Genomic DNA, 17716 nt, shown 5'->3' with positions numbered 1-17716 from the left:
TCGATCCTCTTCATATAATTTTTTTTTCATATGCATATGTTGATTATATGGATGGATGGATGATGTATATGTTCATTATATGGATGGATGGATGATGTATGCTTTTTTTCATATAATTTTTAGGCAGATTTTTAGAATTTTTTAGGCAGATTTTTAGAATTTTTTGTGTATGTATGTTATGTTTATATGTATGTATGTATGTATGTTCATATGTATGTATGTTTATATGCAAAGCATATGCAAAGAAAATGTATGAATGGTCATATGCAAAGAAAAATGTATGTATGGTCATATGCAAAGAAAATGTATGTATGTTTGTTCATATGAAAGAAAAATGTATGTATGTATGTTCATATGCATATGCAAAGAAAATGTATGTTCATATGCATATGCAAAGAAATGTATGTTCATATAAAAGGAAAATAAGAAGAGGAAGAAAGGAGAAGAAGAGGAGAGGAAGAAGAGGAGAAATAAATAAGAAGAGGAAAAAAGAAGAAAAAGAAGAGGAGAAGAAGAAAGGAATAGAAGAGAAGAAGAAAAAATAGAAAAAATTCTATTTTTTCTTCTTCTCTCCTCTATTCCTTTCTTCTTCTCCTCTTTTTCTTCTTCTTTTTTTCTTCGATCTTCTCCTCTATTCCTTTTCTTCTTCTCCTCTTTTTATTTCTTCTTCGTTTTCTTATGTTTTATCGGGTCTGTCATCGTCGATATACCCCTCTCCCGCTAACTTCAACACGAGGGGGGGTTGATATACCCCCTCCCTGATAATATTATTTTCCCATGTACGTATGTCGTCGTTGTCGATATAACCCCCTCCCGATAACTTCAACACGTGGGGGGGGGTCGATATACCCCCTCCCCGATAACATTATTTTTCCATGTATGTATGTCGTCGTTGTCGATATATATAACTCCCTCCCAGATAACTTCGACATGATGGACGGTCGATATTTATACCCTCTCTCGACCGTGATAACTTATACCACGGGAGCACCCCCGGCCCTCTCGCTTGACCAAAACTCTCGAGGACACCCAAACCCTAGAAAAAAACGATGTCGGTCTCCTACCCCCTCCCGCCGCGCCCCTACCCTTGAAGCGTTGCCGAGGCCACCCCAAACCCGGAATAAGCTAGGTCTACGTTTGCACTAATATATCCACCTGCTGTCATGTTTGTGTAATAATTGCCATGTTGTAATATTTGCAGAAACAATGGAGCACGAACGAGACGAGAAAGCAGAAGAGGTGTTGGGGGACATAATCTTAGCCGGAGGTGATATCTTGTCGTATCTTAACGACAATGATGGTCTGGAAGAACAGGGTGAAGAAGCAGGCTACGGTGATCGAAGAGTGGAGGAGGAAAGACATGATTATGATGGCTCCGGTGACCCAATGCTGGTGCAAGAAGGAGCCCGTGGTGACGGCTCCGGTGACCGAACAGAGTCCGACCAGGTAAATATATTAGTTAAGCCTGTGTTGACTAGCTAATTGATGCATTCATTGTTTTGGTATGTACACATATTAATTAACACTCGTCTTTCTTCTTTTTTCTAGCCCTCCGGATCGAGCACAACTGCGGTAAAAAGACGAGGGCCGAAGAGAAAGTTGCTCTCGGATGAAAGGTTTGAGATCACAGCAATCGCGCGCGACGGCCAACCGATTGAACCCATCCGGACAAAGGATGCATTTGCTGCTCAGTGCGGGGTTCTAGTTAGGGACAAGATCCCGATCAGCATCCACCAACGGTATAAGCCTAAGAAGGAAGACCCTGAGGTGTCTTATGTCAATGATATGCAGAAAGATGATCTTTGGACTGAGCTGAAGGCAAATTTCACCCTACCGCCAGAGGAGGATCTGGAGAAGCTAGTTAAAGAGCAATTAATCAAGTCTCATGCTCTTAAGAAGATGGCAGACCTATTCAGGAGGTGGAAGAATGAGCTGAAAATGTTTGTCGACAAAGAAGAGACACCAGAATTCATCGGCCGGTATGAGAAGATCAGAGATCACTGGCCCGCATTTGTGGCCCACAAGACATCGGAAAAGAGTAAGAAGATGTCAGTGACAAACAAGAAGAATGCTGCAAAGAAGAAGCTTCACCATCGCACGGGGTCAGGTGGCTACCTCAAAGCCCGACCTAAGTGGGCCAAGGCTGAGAATGATCTGCTTGAAAAAGGGATCGAACCACAGACAATGAACTGGACAGACCGTTGCCGGACTTGGTTCTTCGGGGCTGGCGGAACCTTGGACCCTGTATCAGGGAGGTGCGTTTGGACGAATGAGCTTTTGAGAATACCAGTCAAGAAGATTCAGCAATATATCGATGCAGCGCAGGAAGGGACGTTCGTTCCAGACAGAGAGAACGACGAGCTCACAATGGCCCTCGGGAATCCTGAGCACCCTGGACGGACACGAGGCACGCCAGGCTCCGTTCCGTGGAAGGCTGGTTTTCCGGACGCGGGCGGTTACAAAAGCCAGGAGAGGAGGAAAAAAGTGGAGCAGATCCAAATTCAGAAGCTGCACGAAAGGGTTCAAGCGCTAGAGGAACGAGACGGCAATCGACATGCCGAAACTGCCCCCGAAACTACACCGCCATCTCAGCGGAGAAGCAGTGTGGCTTCCACCGAGCCGCTTCAGCTGGAGCATGCGGCTCCTACTAGCTACCCCGTGGATGCTATCACGGATTCTCAACATTGCCACCTTATGGCAGAATGGCAGAACTTCAAAGTCAAGGCGGCTGTTGGCTCTGTTTTACCTCCTGAACCCGGCGCAACCTACCACCGCCGGCCGATTCCAGAAGGATATGCTAGGGTGATGGTGGATGAAATAACGGAGGGATTTGAGGAGCTCCAGCTTGACCAGCCTACCGGTGAAGGGGAGACTCGGCTGGGTTCTGCTCTGAAGACTCCATGCCTATGGCGGAAGGAGCTCATCAAGCTTCCGAACTGGACGGCTCCGGCGAGTAAGGGCACTCCGCCTCCTCCTCCGGCGAGTGATCAGGGCACTCAGCCTCCTTCTCTGGCGCGTGGCGGCACTCCGCCTCCTTCTCCGCCTGCGCCGGCGCGCCAGAGCAGCCAGCCTCCTCCTTCTCCGCCTCGTCAGCAAGGGCGGAAGAGACCCGCCGCCGCTGCGGCTGCTCCGGCGCGTCGTAGTCCTTCTCCTCCGCCTCGTAAGCAAGGAAAGAAGACAGCCGCAGCCGCTCCGTCTGCTCTGCCGGCGTCTAGCAGTACAGCTGCCAGAGGCGGGAGGCAATACATATTCGGTCCTTCTCTGAAGACTCCAGAGAAGTTATCATACAAGAGGACCGAGGAGGAAACCAGGAAGATCATGCGAGCCGAAGTGACAAACTTCTTTGAAGGGGTGAAAGCAAAGAAACATCCACCTCCGGAGGAGAAGGTAGATCCGGTGAAAGCAAAGCGCACTCTGGCTGCCCTGACAAAACCACCAAAGTCTCCGCCGAGAGGCAACTATGAGCGCATTCTTGCAAAGACATATGCCGAAGCGGAGCGGTCGGGAAGTACTGTCAGTGATCAAAGGTTAAAAGAACGACGAGCTGGGAAAAAATTGCCCAGCTCGGCGAACAAGCGAACCAATCGTGCCCCCCGCTCAAGGTGTCAAAAGACATCGTCGCTAATGATCCGAGGATGGTGCCCGGTTATAGCAATCTTGGAGATTACCTGCCCGACGATGTACATTATGAAATCATGGAGGTGGACGAACACAAATACCATTACGGGAAGCCTCTCGTCAAAGATGAAAGATCTCTAACAACGATGATGCGAAGATTACATGATTGGTACATGAAAACCTGCAGAGAGTCTGATGGGACGAGTACTTTGACGCTGAGAGTTAAACCGGAGCATGACCTCGTTGGAATTGAACTGCTGAATGTTCCATTTGAGGATTTCTTCCAGTTTTACAATCAAAAGGCCCTCGATAAAACAACGATCACTTGCTACTGTCTGTAAGTAGTACTACTTCTGTCATTAAGTCTCTCTATATAGGTCAACTCTTTCATTGCATGTATTTATAATTATCCTCACTATATTATGCAGATTGAAGATCGCCGAATTGAAGAAAAGACAAATCGGTGATATTGGGTTCATTAACACAAATCTCATAGATGCATATACGGTTGAAAAACATCCCAAAGAAGCCGAGGCCAACTTGCTACAATCGTTGGTATTAAATCAAAACAAAGATATAATACTCTTTCCTTACAACTTCAAGTGAGTGTTACTGTCTTGTGCATATTCGGTTTCCCTTATTAGTCCAGGTTATGGTAATGTAATTGATGACTTATGCATGCATGTGCAGCTTCCACTATATTCTCCTAGAGATTAAGCTTGAGCAGGGAGTAGTAACCGTCTTAGACTCGAGACGAAAAGATCCCCAGGACTATGCGAACATGACTCAAATGCTCGAGAAGTAAGTTAAATCGATCATTATCCATCATATCAGCAACTTTGTTCATTTCCTGATATCAAGTAATTGTTTTCTTTGTCTGGCAGGGTTTGGAGAAAATTCACCATAAAAGCTCCGGGACTGCCGAAGAAGCTGCAATTTAAACACCCGAAAGTAAGTACTATAGTAGCATGTTCCGCGCATCTCCTAGTGATTCAAGCGCTAGTTTCATCAATACCATTTAGCATGCTTGCTTATCAGTTTGATTAACCTCTATTTCTTGTAAAGTGGTTGTGGCAGGAATCCGGGAATAATTACTGTGGATACTACGTTTGCGAGTCCATCCGCTACACGACCTGTGAGCGGGGCTACACTGAAGAACAATATGAAGTGCGTAAGCAATAATATTCACAATTTTATTTTATTACCATCATTTGTGTTGAGTTTCATTTATTCATATATATATATGTATTGACCCCCTTCTTCAAATTAGATGTTTCGAAAGCGGGATGAACTCCTAGCACCAGATCGTATGCGAGGAATTCAAGAGGAATTGGCGGCATTCTTTCTTGACCACGTGATCGCTGAAAACGGAGAATACTATGTGGACCCTGTGTTCCTACAATTTAATTAGGAGATTGTATTGTAAGAGATAATTATTGTATATATGTAGCCGGTAGTGTCGGATAGATATACGAGAACTTGTTGTTCGACCAATCTCTCGGAGAAGGAGAGGTGGTCGATATCACTTCTCTCTGTATGCATATGTTCATGACGATCTTCTGTTTCCTTCATTTGATTACTAGCTAGTGTGTCTAGTCCTCTCCATACGTATATAGTACGTAGCGTCGACCAAGCACGGAGATAAGAGAGAACACTTCTCTTTATTAATTAGCTAGTTAACACAATATATGAAACACCTAAATTAACCCCCAAAACCCCTAAACCACCCCCTTTCAAAAAAAACCTTAGCTCCTGCCAGCTGCTGACGCGTAGATGCCTATTGGTCCCGGTTGATGGCACCAACCGGGACCAAAGGCCCCCTGCCTGGGCTGGCAGCAGCGGCCACGTGGAGGACCTTCTGTCCCGGTTCGTGTAAGAACCGGGACTAAAGGGTTAGGGCTTTAGTAACGACCCTTTAGTCCCGGTTCGAAAACCGGAACAAAAGGCCCTTACAAACCGGGGTAAAAGCCCCTTTTCCTACTAATGAGCGTCTATAGCTGGATTCTTCAAACTCCCTCTATACGCCCGGCCCCAGGTGGATGGGGTAAGCAAAAAATCCAACCCAGACGAATTTTCGAGAATTCAATTAGAGATGACTTAATGCGAGATCGGTTTTATGTATCTAGCTAGATCTTGGATTTTCGTGCGTGCACACACACATGCAGTTTGCTACTGCGCCATGGCACATGGAGCGCCCTTGTCTTGCGTATAGCGAGACGTAGGGAAGCCTCGCTACAAGCAGCCGCCCAGAATGGGTCGACCCAGCCGGGGTCACATGCCTCTAGCTTTTCTTTCCTCGCATTTTTTTCTTTTTTTACTACCTTGTTTTCCTTTTGCTTATATTTCTAAATATATCCATTTAAAAATAACTTCACATATAGAATTGAAAAATGCTAATCATGTATCTTAAAAATGTTACATGTGTATAAAAAAATGTTCCTGATGTATATAAAGAATGTACAATATGTATGGAAATAAGTATATAAAAAATATTCCCGATGATACAAAAAATGTACAATTGTTTATACAAAAAATTAGACATAAAAACTGTATAAAAATGTTAATCATGTATTAAAAATATATTAAACATGTATAGAAATAATATTCCTGATGTATAAAAAATGTACAATGTGTATGCAAGAAATAGAAAAATAGTAAAACAAAAAGAGAAACGATCAACCGATGGAAACCAATAAGAGAAACAAAGAAAAATTAAGGAACCAAAAAGAAACAAGGGGAACGAAAGAAAAAATAAAACCAAAGAAAACCAGTACACAAAATTGAAAATTGAGAAAGAAACAAAGGAAAACAACGAAAACCAAGAAAAAAAACAGAAAAAAAAACTAGTGAAAGTCGAGAAAGAATCGAAGAAAAATGAAAAGAAAAAACCAATGAAAACCATGTATGAAACAAAGAAACCCGGTGAAAGAATAAATAAAAACAAACAATAAAGAAAACCGCAAAGAAATAGAGAAAAAGAAAGAAAATAAAAGAAAGGGAAAAAGAAAAAATCCAGCAGAAACAAGTGGTGTTTCGGTCGATCAAATTGCTACAAAACGACAACAATGGGCCGCCCTAGTAGGTATAGACGGAGGAAACCCCTCCAAGGCTGGTCACTTTAATTTTAAAATATATTAGCAAGATATTTATCTTGATATAAGCGAGATATAGTGCTCGCGATGCCCACCGTTCTAATATTGCCAGGTCACTAAAGAAGAGGGTGTGGTTCGCGATGCCCACCGTTCTAATATTGCCAGGTCACTAAAGAAGAGGGCGTGGCTACAGGTAAGTCGACAAAAATTGAAATTAGGGTGAGTCAATTCGTTTGGGACGTCAAATACAAATCTAATGGTACGCAGTCCTTCTTCCTTTCCCAGTCGAACATACCACCAGACGAACCGCCGGCCATCACTGTCCGCGGCCTCGCGCGCCGCCTCGCCTCCCCGCGCTCCCCTCAATCGCCTCCCACTGCCGCCGACGTCGCCCCTGGCCATTCCTCTAGCCCGACGATGGCCATTTTTTTCCGATGAACTTGCACCATCCCACACCCCTAAGATAGACAATGGGGAAGCATTCTCTGGCGAGCTCCTTCCTTCCCTCCAACTCTTCCTTCCTTCACGCGAAATCAACCCACCTAAATTCTAAATTCAGGGGACTTAAATCTAGCTATTGTGTGAAGAAGAAGAGTATACCAGCCGTTTTGATGGAATTCTACGACCCCATTCCATATCGATCGATCGACGGGTCGCGCGCCTACGCGTCCACTGACTTTTCAAACTTGCGCGCGAACGCGAAATACCAAGTCGCCGCACGCAACTGGCATGCAACTTCCTCGCCTCTCTCCGTCGATCGACCGCCTCTCCTGCGCGCATTATATATAGGCTCCCGCGACCCATTCCATAGCCCATATAGCTACCTCGTATAGCATACAAAGTTGCCTGCACACATTGCCAAAACCCAGCGTCCAAGTCGTACACACTTGTTGCAAAGAGAGAAGAGACACAAGAGGAGGAGGGTTGCAAGAAAGCTAAGGTTGACGACATGGCCGCCGTGAGGAGGATGAGGCCCGCTCTGCTGGTGATCGTGGCAGCGCTCATGCTGCTGGCGGTGCTCGGCGAGGCGCGGCCGCTGGGTGGCGCCGACTGGGCGGCCGCCGGAGGGACCCCGCTGCCGGCCGCGGGCGGCGCGTCGACCGTGGTCCAGGCGCTCCGGCGGCTGTACATGCAGCAGCTGGGCAGCGGGCCGGGCCCCTCGTGCGGCACCAACAGCCCAAACGTCCACTGCCCGTAGATGGCCGAGGTCGAGCGCCGCAGCTCGGCCGGCGTACGTCCTCTCGGGTTCGAAGTTCCAACGCGTGTTTTTTGGCGACCCCAAGAGGTAGACTCTGGTGATCGACTCTAGGATTGGATTTGTTGCTTGGTTTGTTGGTGATTTTTGCCCACGCGTACGTGTACGCTGGTTGGCACTTTGTACATACATACAGAAGAAAAGATACACATATAGTACGCAGGATTTTGTTTCAATAGAACGTAGGTAAGCTGAACAAGCATCAGCAATACATTTGTATTTGTGTTAAAAAAATACATTTGTATTTACATTACATATGTAAACCTTTGTTTATGAATTGAATTGATATACTCTAGTCTACTTCCTCATAAGTTCTCAAATCTTGACCAAGAACAGTTCTGTGTATTTTGTTACGTATGCTTGCCTGGAAGTGGAAGCTGACATTCGCATGCGTCACCCATGGCCTCATGAGGCAAGAGGCAGAACGTGTCATGACCCCACGTGTGAGGCCATGGGAGGCTCAGCCGTTTCTTGGTACGCAGTTAGTTGGGCTTCCGTTTTGTCCTTCTCGGCTATGTTTGACCGGCGGCGAGCGGAAGTCCTTGTAGGCGGTGCTCAGCTGGGCCAATTCGAGCTCTGCTGGACGCCTCACTAGCATTAACGTGACCTTAGCACGCCGTAGCTGCCTGCTGGCCTCGCCGCAGCCATTGCTACCCACCTCTTTGTCCCAAAATAAATGTAAAGCTGGTACAAAGTAGAGACATTTATTTTAAGACGAAGAGAGTATTTTTCTCGTCGGTGGCTGGCACCCGTGCTTCATTTAGCCGGTGATGTACCAACTCTATTTGGCGACAGAGCGTGGATTTTCTTAACTTTTCAAAGGAGTTCAGTGGAGAAAAAACTGATGCCTGAAGTCCTTTGACGTGTCCATGACGCCCGGTGGCCAAAGACTTGGACGAGCCTTCACCGGCGTGACGCATCTCGGGGTAATTAGTCTCACATCTGAAACATAAAGATAAAGAAAAGTATCATTAAAACATGATTTATGTTAATGGATGATCCAAATTTTCATGTGAGAGGTTGGCATGGTTCTATCGGGGATTCTCTACGCCGTAGCTATACTTTGCTCTGCGAACCAACATGTGATTGAATGGTTAGGAGGACAGTGGTATCCTTAGCCCATCAGGGTTCAAGTCCTGGTGCTCGCATTATTTCTGGATTTATTTCAAGATTTCTGGCTTCAGTGGAAGGAGACGTTCCCGTCGACTACGAAACGCCTGTGGTGACTACGTCAATCTGAAGATGATATGCCGGTTCCTTTTTCGGAGGTGCTCATAGAGGTAAGGGTTACATGTGCTTGTTCATAGGGATGAGTGTATGTGCTATATGAACGCCTACGTCTGTACTATGTTATAAAAAAACTATTATTTGCTCTCATCAATAATGAGATGGGAAACCCATTAGTAATACTGCTAACCACATACGGACAACCGAGTACATGTAAGTGATAAATAAATACTACCTCTGTCCTGGTTTATCAACCTCAACAACGCTAACATCGCGGGGTTCCCCCATGACGTCTTCTCGGATATCTCTCTGTGCATGCTTCCTCCATGAGCTTGACCCAATGACGACAAGGTGACTCCTTGATCTAGGTGTTGGTGAAAAATGGGCCCCTATGGCGGCAACGCACCTGTGCTGTGCAGTTCGGCCTTGACCCACATGAGACGTAGTGGTGAGTGCCATAGTCATCGTGCTCTTGTCTCTTCGACGACATGCTGCTACTCAAATGAACTATCACTAGGCAACATTTGTTAGGCCTCAAAATGTAGAGGTTTACAACAAGTGGTAACTTTTCCCTCAGTTCAGGAACCAAGTATCAATCCATAGAGATAACACTCCTTGTTTATCCTTTTTCATCGCCTTTCTTGTATGCTTTTTGTACTAGCCTTTGTGGCTCTGGTTTTGGTTGTCGTGATGCTACATTTCAGTTTGAGTCTCGCTTTTGGAAACATATCTCGCTTTCTAGTATCATTTGTTTTGAGGTGGCAGGGCCCTATATGGTCACCTGTTTTGCCCCCTCTGTTTTTATTTTTGTTGCCTCTTGCTTATCCTTGTAAAACATTGGCGGTTTCTTTAATGGAAGTCGACGAGGCATGCTCATTGTTACAAAAAAATAGAGACACACCACTACAAAACAAATTAAGATCCCACAGTCGCACTAATCTTGCTAGTTGCAACAAGTAATGAGCAGACAATGTGTTTGGAAGTATTTATATATTTTTGAATTAAATAATAACTGAAAATAAAAATGCATCTATAAGAGTGTCTTGAAGGCTTCTTATGAAGGAAATTGGACCAGAGCTCATATGTTCATTAGTAGCATATTTCAAAGTAGCAATGACAAACACAACTATCCATGACAAATCATGGCTTATGCTAGCATCATGTTACATTAAAGGCGAGGTTGGGCTATTCTTTATGACTGCAGGAGGGGGGGGGGGTTCTATTCAACGTAGTTTCTGATGCTTTGGCAACAATGCTTGATCGCGCTAAAGAAGCGGGTCATATTCAGGGAGTTGCGTCCAGGGTGGTGCTTGGAACACTCTCGCATCTACAGTATGCAGATGATACACTAATCCTCATCCGGAACTCTCTGACTAGGATTATTAATCTTAAGTTCCTCCTCACGTGCTTTGAGTCCATGTTAGGACTTCAAATAAATTAGAAGAGTGTGGCTATTATCACTAGGGATGACCTTGAATCGCAACTCAGGGATGCGACAATGATGAACTACGGAATGGGCTCCATTCCCATCACATTCCTAGTTATGCCCATCTCTAACCGTGCCTTGAGAATTGTGGATTTTGAGCTGGTAGTGGGCAAGGTGGACGGTAGGGCTGAATCATGGCAAGGCAAGTTCCTTGTCTCAGGAGCGAGGCTTATGCTTATTAACCACTGTCTCACCAACATTTCTATGTACGTAACGGACTTTTACCTCTTGGAAGATGCGGTTCATGAAAAGTTAGACAAAGTGTCATCCCGTTTATTCTAGGAGGAGATGGGTAAATAAAAGTACCACATGACTTACTCACCTACCATTTTCTCCCCCGAAGAGGTCGATGGTCTTGGGTTGATCATTACTAAGATAATGAATTGGTGCTTAATTGTTAAGTGGGCATGGAAAACTTTCAGGCCAGGGGACTTTGGCAACAGATCTTTAGGGATAAAACTTGCCCAGGGAAGGTGTGATATTAACTTCAACATCAAAACAACACAGTTGCGAAAGAAGTGGGGAAGTTCAACTTCCCCTTAGGTTGGGGACGAAATTTACGGTGCTTAATGGGAAATTGGCCCAATTTTGGATGGATCGGTGGATCAGTGATGAGCCACTCTGCGATCGATACCCGCGCCCATTTGCCATCGTGGGGAATCTTGACGCCTTAGTGATGGGTCTTTGGGCGGATAATCGGTGGATTCCGAGTTTTAGGCATTCACTTGGCCAAGCGAGATAGATGAATGACATCATCTTCAAAGTGAGGTGACCAATATGAGGTTGTCATCGGGGAGGGGTATACCTTCCTGGAAGCTGGAACCCTCTGGGGTGTTTTCCACGGGATCCTTATACAAAGAAAATTTTAAAACTGCGCACCGATGCGAGGTGATGGGAATATGGAAAGCTAGATCCTTGCGAAAATTAAGATATTTTGTGGCAAGTGGTGAGGAATCGGATCCATAGTGGGGATCAAGTCCTCAAAAGACATAGCTCGGGAGATGGCAAATTTGCATGGTGTAGAGAGGACAAAAAATGTGAACATTCTCTTCCATTGTATTGTTGCACGATTCGTTTGGAGTCTTATTATTGAGGCCACGGGGTGCTCCTTGAATCCGGTAGGGTTCGCCAATTTCCATCAACTTATCCAAGAACCTTAGGCAGCGATAGACGTTTACCTTGGTCCGACTTTGCGGCTGTAGCTTGGGCGTTATGGAAAACTCGTAACAAAGCACTTATGGAGGGTGTCTTTTCAAACATCCGATTGACCTTGTGTATAAAATTGCCATGCTTCTGCGGCTCTGGAGACCGCTTGAACGACAACAGACCGGCCTAGACTGGATCGGCTTATCAATAACATGCGCTCAAGAGATATTATTTCCTACGGGCCACCTCAACGCAGGCCAACAACGGCTAGGGGAGCCAGCCATGCGTCTAGGTGGGCTATAGTTAGTTGTCCATGGGAGAACCCTAGGATCATTGTGTTCTCCTTCACGTTTTCTCATAGGCGTTGTGTCACTATGTTCGATTACTAGAACATGAATGCGCACGTTGCTGTGCCCGCCCATCTTGTCAAAAGAACATAAACATTTTAGAAAATCTAAAGAATTTATTGGCTATTAATATCAAAATTAACTGGAAATCTCAAGCAGAAGGATGTGTAGCAAATAGTGTTTCAAACAATAAGGATAAGAATATATCGTGTTCGTTTTCAGGCCAATAATAGTAGCTTAGCAGCTCTGTTTATTGGTTATACAAAGACAAATTTATGTATCCGTTGGCAGGATAATACTTTTCACGAGGATCTATAGACTGATGCGTTTCTACATAACCCATGTGCTTTGCTTCAAGATTACTGGAAGGAAGTGTTGCTAGCCACGCACAGCAGAAGAAGCAGGCTAACGATAAATCTTCAGAGAGGAAGTAGAAACAAAGGGTATACTCAAAATTATCCAAGCAGTGTTCCTTATATGGATTTTCTGAGGCATAACACCCTTTGGCATTACTGAGCGGTACGATAGTTGTATGAAACCTGAGCATGTATATATAAATACATAATAGTTTACCTGTGCTAAGGAAGAGGTATCCATAGTAGTTCAATGATTCATGGAAAGTCTGAAGCTTCTTCAAGGATAGAGAACCCAATAATGTAGCTTTAGCTGCAATCAAAATAATCTGCATAGTAGCTAGCATGAATGTGGTTTTCTTCAAATGCATCGATATCAACTACATGCAGAAAATAAAGAAACAAAAACGCCTAAATGGACTAATCATCTTTTGTGATGTGATGTCAAGCAATTCAATGGACCAATTAAAACCAAGAATGTCGTCCTTCCCAAGATTAGGTGTGAGATGAACTAAGAGGCTCTCGTAACTTTGGTGGTTCCTCTAGTAGATTTGCCCAAAATTCAGGGAGAAGAAAATGGTTGTTTGGATTTACAGCTGAACCAAGGTTTATGACTTGCTAAACAAAGGATCAAGCAAAGTTCCTTCTACCCACGTTCCCTGTACCAGTGAAATAGCCTATGCAGACGAGTTTGAGGATTGCCATGTAAAAAATTTGTTAAGCAATGATCAGTGATTTTTTCATAAATTGGAATTGATAATTATAGACATGAAGTTGAATCCATTTTCTACTCGACAATCTCGAGTTGAATTCTTCCTAGGCAACCTCTCCAAGAAAACAGAGTTAATTGAATTCAGACATGCTTAGACAACACCGGCCATCAGCTGGCACTGCACACGACACACGAGCAGGAACCAAGAGGCAAGTTGTTTCTGGCAACAACATGCATTCTAAATAACAACGAAATATAAGTATATAAGAAAAAAATTCACAAATTTGAGGTTGAAAATGAGTGGTCTGAAGCTAAAGTACTTTGTTCAAGTGCATAATCTGAAATTCTGAAGGGAAGTCCTCCAGGCACAGGGCCACAGGCAAGAACGAATTGCAGGGTGTTCATCCGTTAGCTCGGGACAATCCAAGCAGCACAAAAGTCCATCGCAGCGTCCTAAGAAGACACTGAAGGGAAAGAAGACGAACCAAATCAACCAATCATCACATACTTGGGGCGGGGGGAAAGATCAAGACTCCAGTGTTGGTGTTGTGTTTTTTTTTGAACCCGGCGTACCCCTTTCCATTGCAAGAACGAAAATACAACTGTTCCGGACACAACCAGGAAGATGGCGTTGTTGTGTTGGAGAATGGGGACATGCGTGAATCACCTCTTCCCTGGGGAATCGTGTCCATGGGAGAGGCAAGCCCAGATCCAGTACTCAGGTCGACGGGGAATCTGGTAGTGGGATGGCCCCGTCGATGCGTCCACATAAGTGGAGGTGATGCAAGATAACGGCGTAAGGCGGGTGATGAATATCTTGACGCCGGCCGTCGTCCTTGGTGAAGCGCCCCTCTAGATATATACGGTGTGGTTGAGAGATGCTGCAACCACAATGAGAACAAAACCAAAACAGCATGAATCAATCACCGAAATCGATTTCGTTTGTAGAATCCATGTCTCCATCTCAATGAAACCACCACCAGACGGCGTCGTTGTTCTTGGGCCTGCGTAACCTGCCATCGAGTCTTACGATCAACGGCGCTGCTATACACACGATATATTTGTGGCCGACTCTTGCACGATCTTACTTGGCAGCTGCCTGTGAACGCAGGAAGCAATTGTTTTTTTCTTAACTGATGCTAGCGCTGTTGGGGAGCAAGTGTCGTTTGCCGATCGTGCATCAAGTGTCGTGTGCTCCTAGGTCGGCAGGCGACGGGCCTGTTGCTTATCACCATTTTCCTGGGCTTAATCTATTTCTCCCGACCTGTCAACCCAATTAAGCACAGAAAGCCTAGGTCGGCCAGCAGAGCAGTAGCCCGTTTACGGTGTGCCAACTCGGTAGCCCCGGGTGATCCAAGGAAAAACGTGCAGGCACGAGCGACGGAAAGAACGCCATATCTGGAGCGTCTATTAGACTGATCCGATGGCCGAGGGCGTCAAATCGCTGTGGAAGGGCGTCAGTAGCTCTGGTTTACTGTTTTGTAATTTACAACCTTGTATCGATCATTTTTTATTTTTAATTCAAACTTGCAGTCCTAAACTGTTAAGGGCCTTCGTTTAAGGTCAAGAAAGCGCCTCCATTCTACAAAGAATGTGTCATCTGATAGACGATGCTTCACTTAGGGTGTGTCATCGGTCATAATGTGTTCAATACCGTTGGTTCTTTACACTTTTCAATTAGTCTAGGTTGTGCAAATTTGGTTTTGTGTTGTTTGTTTCTTCACCGACAGCTAGTAGGAACGCTGAGATGTAATATAAAAGGAGGAGTTAGAGCAACTCAAACGCGACAACCCATTTCGTCCGCGCGCGTGTGTTTGGGTCGGCGCAGACAGAAAAGTCGGCCCAACACGCCGACCCAAACGAACGCGCATCCGCTTTTCGTCCGCCTGCTGGCCCATTCCTGGCCCATTTTTTAGCCGGATTTGCGTCGGCGCGGACACGAGATGAACACACGCCCTCGCCTTCTCCTCCCCCGGGCCCGCTTGTGGGTGGCAGCCTCCACCATTTTCCTCCAAAACCCTCCTGCCCGCGGGCGCTCCCGCCGCCCGCCATGGGCGACGACCTCGATGCCGCTGCCAGCCTCGCCTCCCTCGCCTCGTTTGGCGTCACGACTGCCCCCTCCGGCAAAGGCAAGCCTTGCGCCCCCCGCAAGATCGCCGCCGCACCCAAGCCGAAGAAGAGGCTGACCCCGGAACAACGGGCAAGGGAGTCGGCGAAGAGAAAGGACCGTAGGCACTCGGCAGACGCGAGGGACGAAACCATCGAGGCGGCCGCCATCGCCGCTGCCGCGCAGCAGGATGCCACCAACGCCCGAGTCACGGCGGCAACGAGGGAGGCGCTATTTCTGCTGGGGTTAAACCCTGGCCAGCACGGCCTCGTCAACGCCACCATGGCTGCGGCCAGCACCGGCTCATCTTCGTTCCCTCGTATGGTGCTGCCCGACTCACCCCACGCGTCGGCGATGCAGCCGATACCCGGCTTCCACGTCTACCCGCAGGCCTCCCAACTCTCCAGGGAGTGCTCGCCTGAGGTGAGCGTGGTGGCACCTTCCACGCCCGCGCCCGCACCCATCAACCTCAACGCCACACCGGTGGCCGGTGGCTCATCATCCGGAGGCGCAAGGAAACACGCGCGGCACATGCCAGCCGATGTGCTGCCGGGCGCGCGCAACCTGTTTGACGGAATGCCGGCCTCCAGCGACGACGACTACATGCAAAACATCATCTTTGAGGGTGGTGTGGCTGTTGGTTGCGGTGCCGCTGGGGCCGGCTACAATCCCGAAGAGACAAAAAGCCAGGACGGCCGAGGGCCGTTCCCGTTCATCCCGTCCACCTTTGATCAAGATCAGGTGGCCTTCATGCATGATCAGGTCGGCCTGGACCTGGACGGCTTCCCACTCGACCACGAGTTTCCCGAGGACTATGGACTAGAGGAAGAGGACGAGTGGGACTTCGAAGGGGATTCTTTGTTCGAGGACGAGCTCGCCAACCAAGCCGCCGGGGCGAAGCCGAAGCGCAAGAGCAAGCGGATGAAGGCATACACGGCGACCTAGGACAAGCTCCTTTGTGAGTGTTGGAGGGACATTGGGCAAGACCCCAAGGTCAGCACCGAACAAAAGGCATCAACCTTTTGGGTTCGTGTCCACCGTGAGTTCCATGAGTGCAAGAAGTTTTCGCTGTACCAAATAGTAAGCACGCGCGGGAGGGTGTCCATTTCGAAGCGATGGAGGGTGATCCAACAAGAGTGCAACAAGTTTTGTGCCACTCTTGAGAGCGTCAAGGCACGCCCCGTGAGCGGCATCGACATGCAATACATGGTATGGTAGCAAGCGGCCCTCTTTTTGTGTCATTCCGTTTATGCTTACATGTCCATTTCCATATCCATTCAGCCAATATGCTTGCATGCAATACATTTGTAGGCATTCCAGGCTTTCGAAGCATTCAAGGTCCAACACAACAGCAAGTGCTTCAACCTCTCCCATTGTTGGAGGGTCATCAAAGACGAGGAGAAGTTCAAGGCGCAATATGCCGCCCCCAAGTCGCGTGGGGGGAAGAGCGCCGTGGAGGAGGAAGACGGCGAAAAGCCACGACCGCGGGGGAAGACCAACTCCAAGAAGGAGGACAAGCGGGATGCGGCGTCGAACGCCTTGATCGCAAGCGTAGAGGGCATGATGAGTAAGAAGGACTCAAGGGAGGAGGAGCGCCAACGCTATAAAGAAGAACAAATGAACGCCTTAATGGAGATCCAAAGGAGGAGGCTTGAGATGGATGCGGAGAAGTAAGCCAAGATGCTTGAGATGGAGGCGAAGAAGCAAGCCAAGATGCTAGAGATCGATGCCGCCAACGCATAGACCAAGGCGAAAGAAGTGGTTCTCGCGAGCATGATGACCGGGGTGGAGATCATGATGGTGGATCTCAACACCGTGTCGCCAAGGAAGAGGCCGTGGTTCGAGAAGATGCAGGCCGACATGCTCAAGTTTGACGACGAGTGACTGATGGCGGCAAGCGCCATCCTTTTTTGTATGCCGGCAGGTGTGCTGGCATGACCACGACCGTGATGGTGTGGTCAAACTCCCGCCCCTTTTTGTGTGCTGGCATGTGTGCCGGTCGCTGGCAAGTGCGCCAGTCGAACTGCATGGTGTTTCTGAAGCTGGCATTGTATGCCGACGCTGGCATGGTGCCGACATGAACTACGGGCGACGACATGGCCGCTGGCATGAACTATGGCCGTGGGCCTTTTCAAAAATTTGTGTGCGGACTAGAGATGGGTCGGCGCGTTGGGCGCACTGCTGACCCAAATATCAAACGGGGCAGACGCCGAGCGGGCGGCCGACCCAAACGGACAAAAAGCGGAAAAAATCGCCGTCCGTTTGGGTCGGCGCGTTGGAGTTGCTCTTAGAGATGACAATTTATTTGTGATGTAGAGTTGTGACTTTAACGATCTTTGATGTAACTTTAGGTTTTATGTGGTCTACCTTTCT

At 47.1% G+C, this 17716-nt stretch overlaps 1 protein-coding gene across 1 annotated transcript; it reads left to right on the top strand.

The window, feature by feature from the left end:
• The first annotated feature begins 7545 nt into the window (after positions 1-7545).
• Positions 7546-8156, top strand: LOC123170888 (uncharacterized). The gene has a single exon (XM_044588610.1). It carries the CDS (start codon positions 7660-7662, stop codon positions 7906-7908), a length of 249 nt encoding a protein of 82 aa, XP_044444545.1. The 5' UTR covers positions 7546-7659; the 3' UTR covers positions 7909-8156.
• The last annotated feature ends 9560 nt before the right edge of the window (positions 8157-17716 follow it).

Source organism: Triticum aestivum, chromosome 7D (assembly GCF_018294505.1).
Source record: "Triticum aestivum cultivar Chinese Spring chromosome 7D, IWGSC CS RefSeq v2.1, whole genome shotgun sequence".
Lineage (NCBI taxonomy): Eukaryota > Viridiplantae > Streptophyta > Magnoliopsida > Poales > Poaceae > Triticum > Triticum aestivum.
Note: the sequence above shows the minus strand (reverse complement) of the source record. Positions and strands in the feature narration are given on the sequence as shown.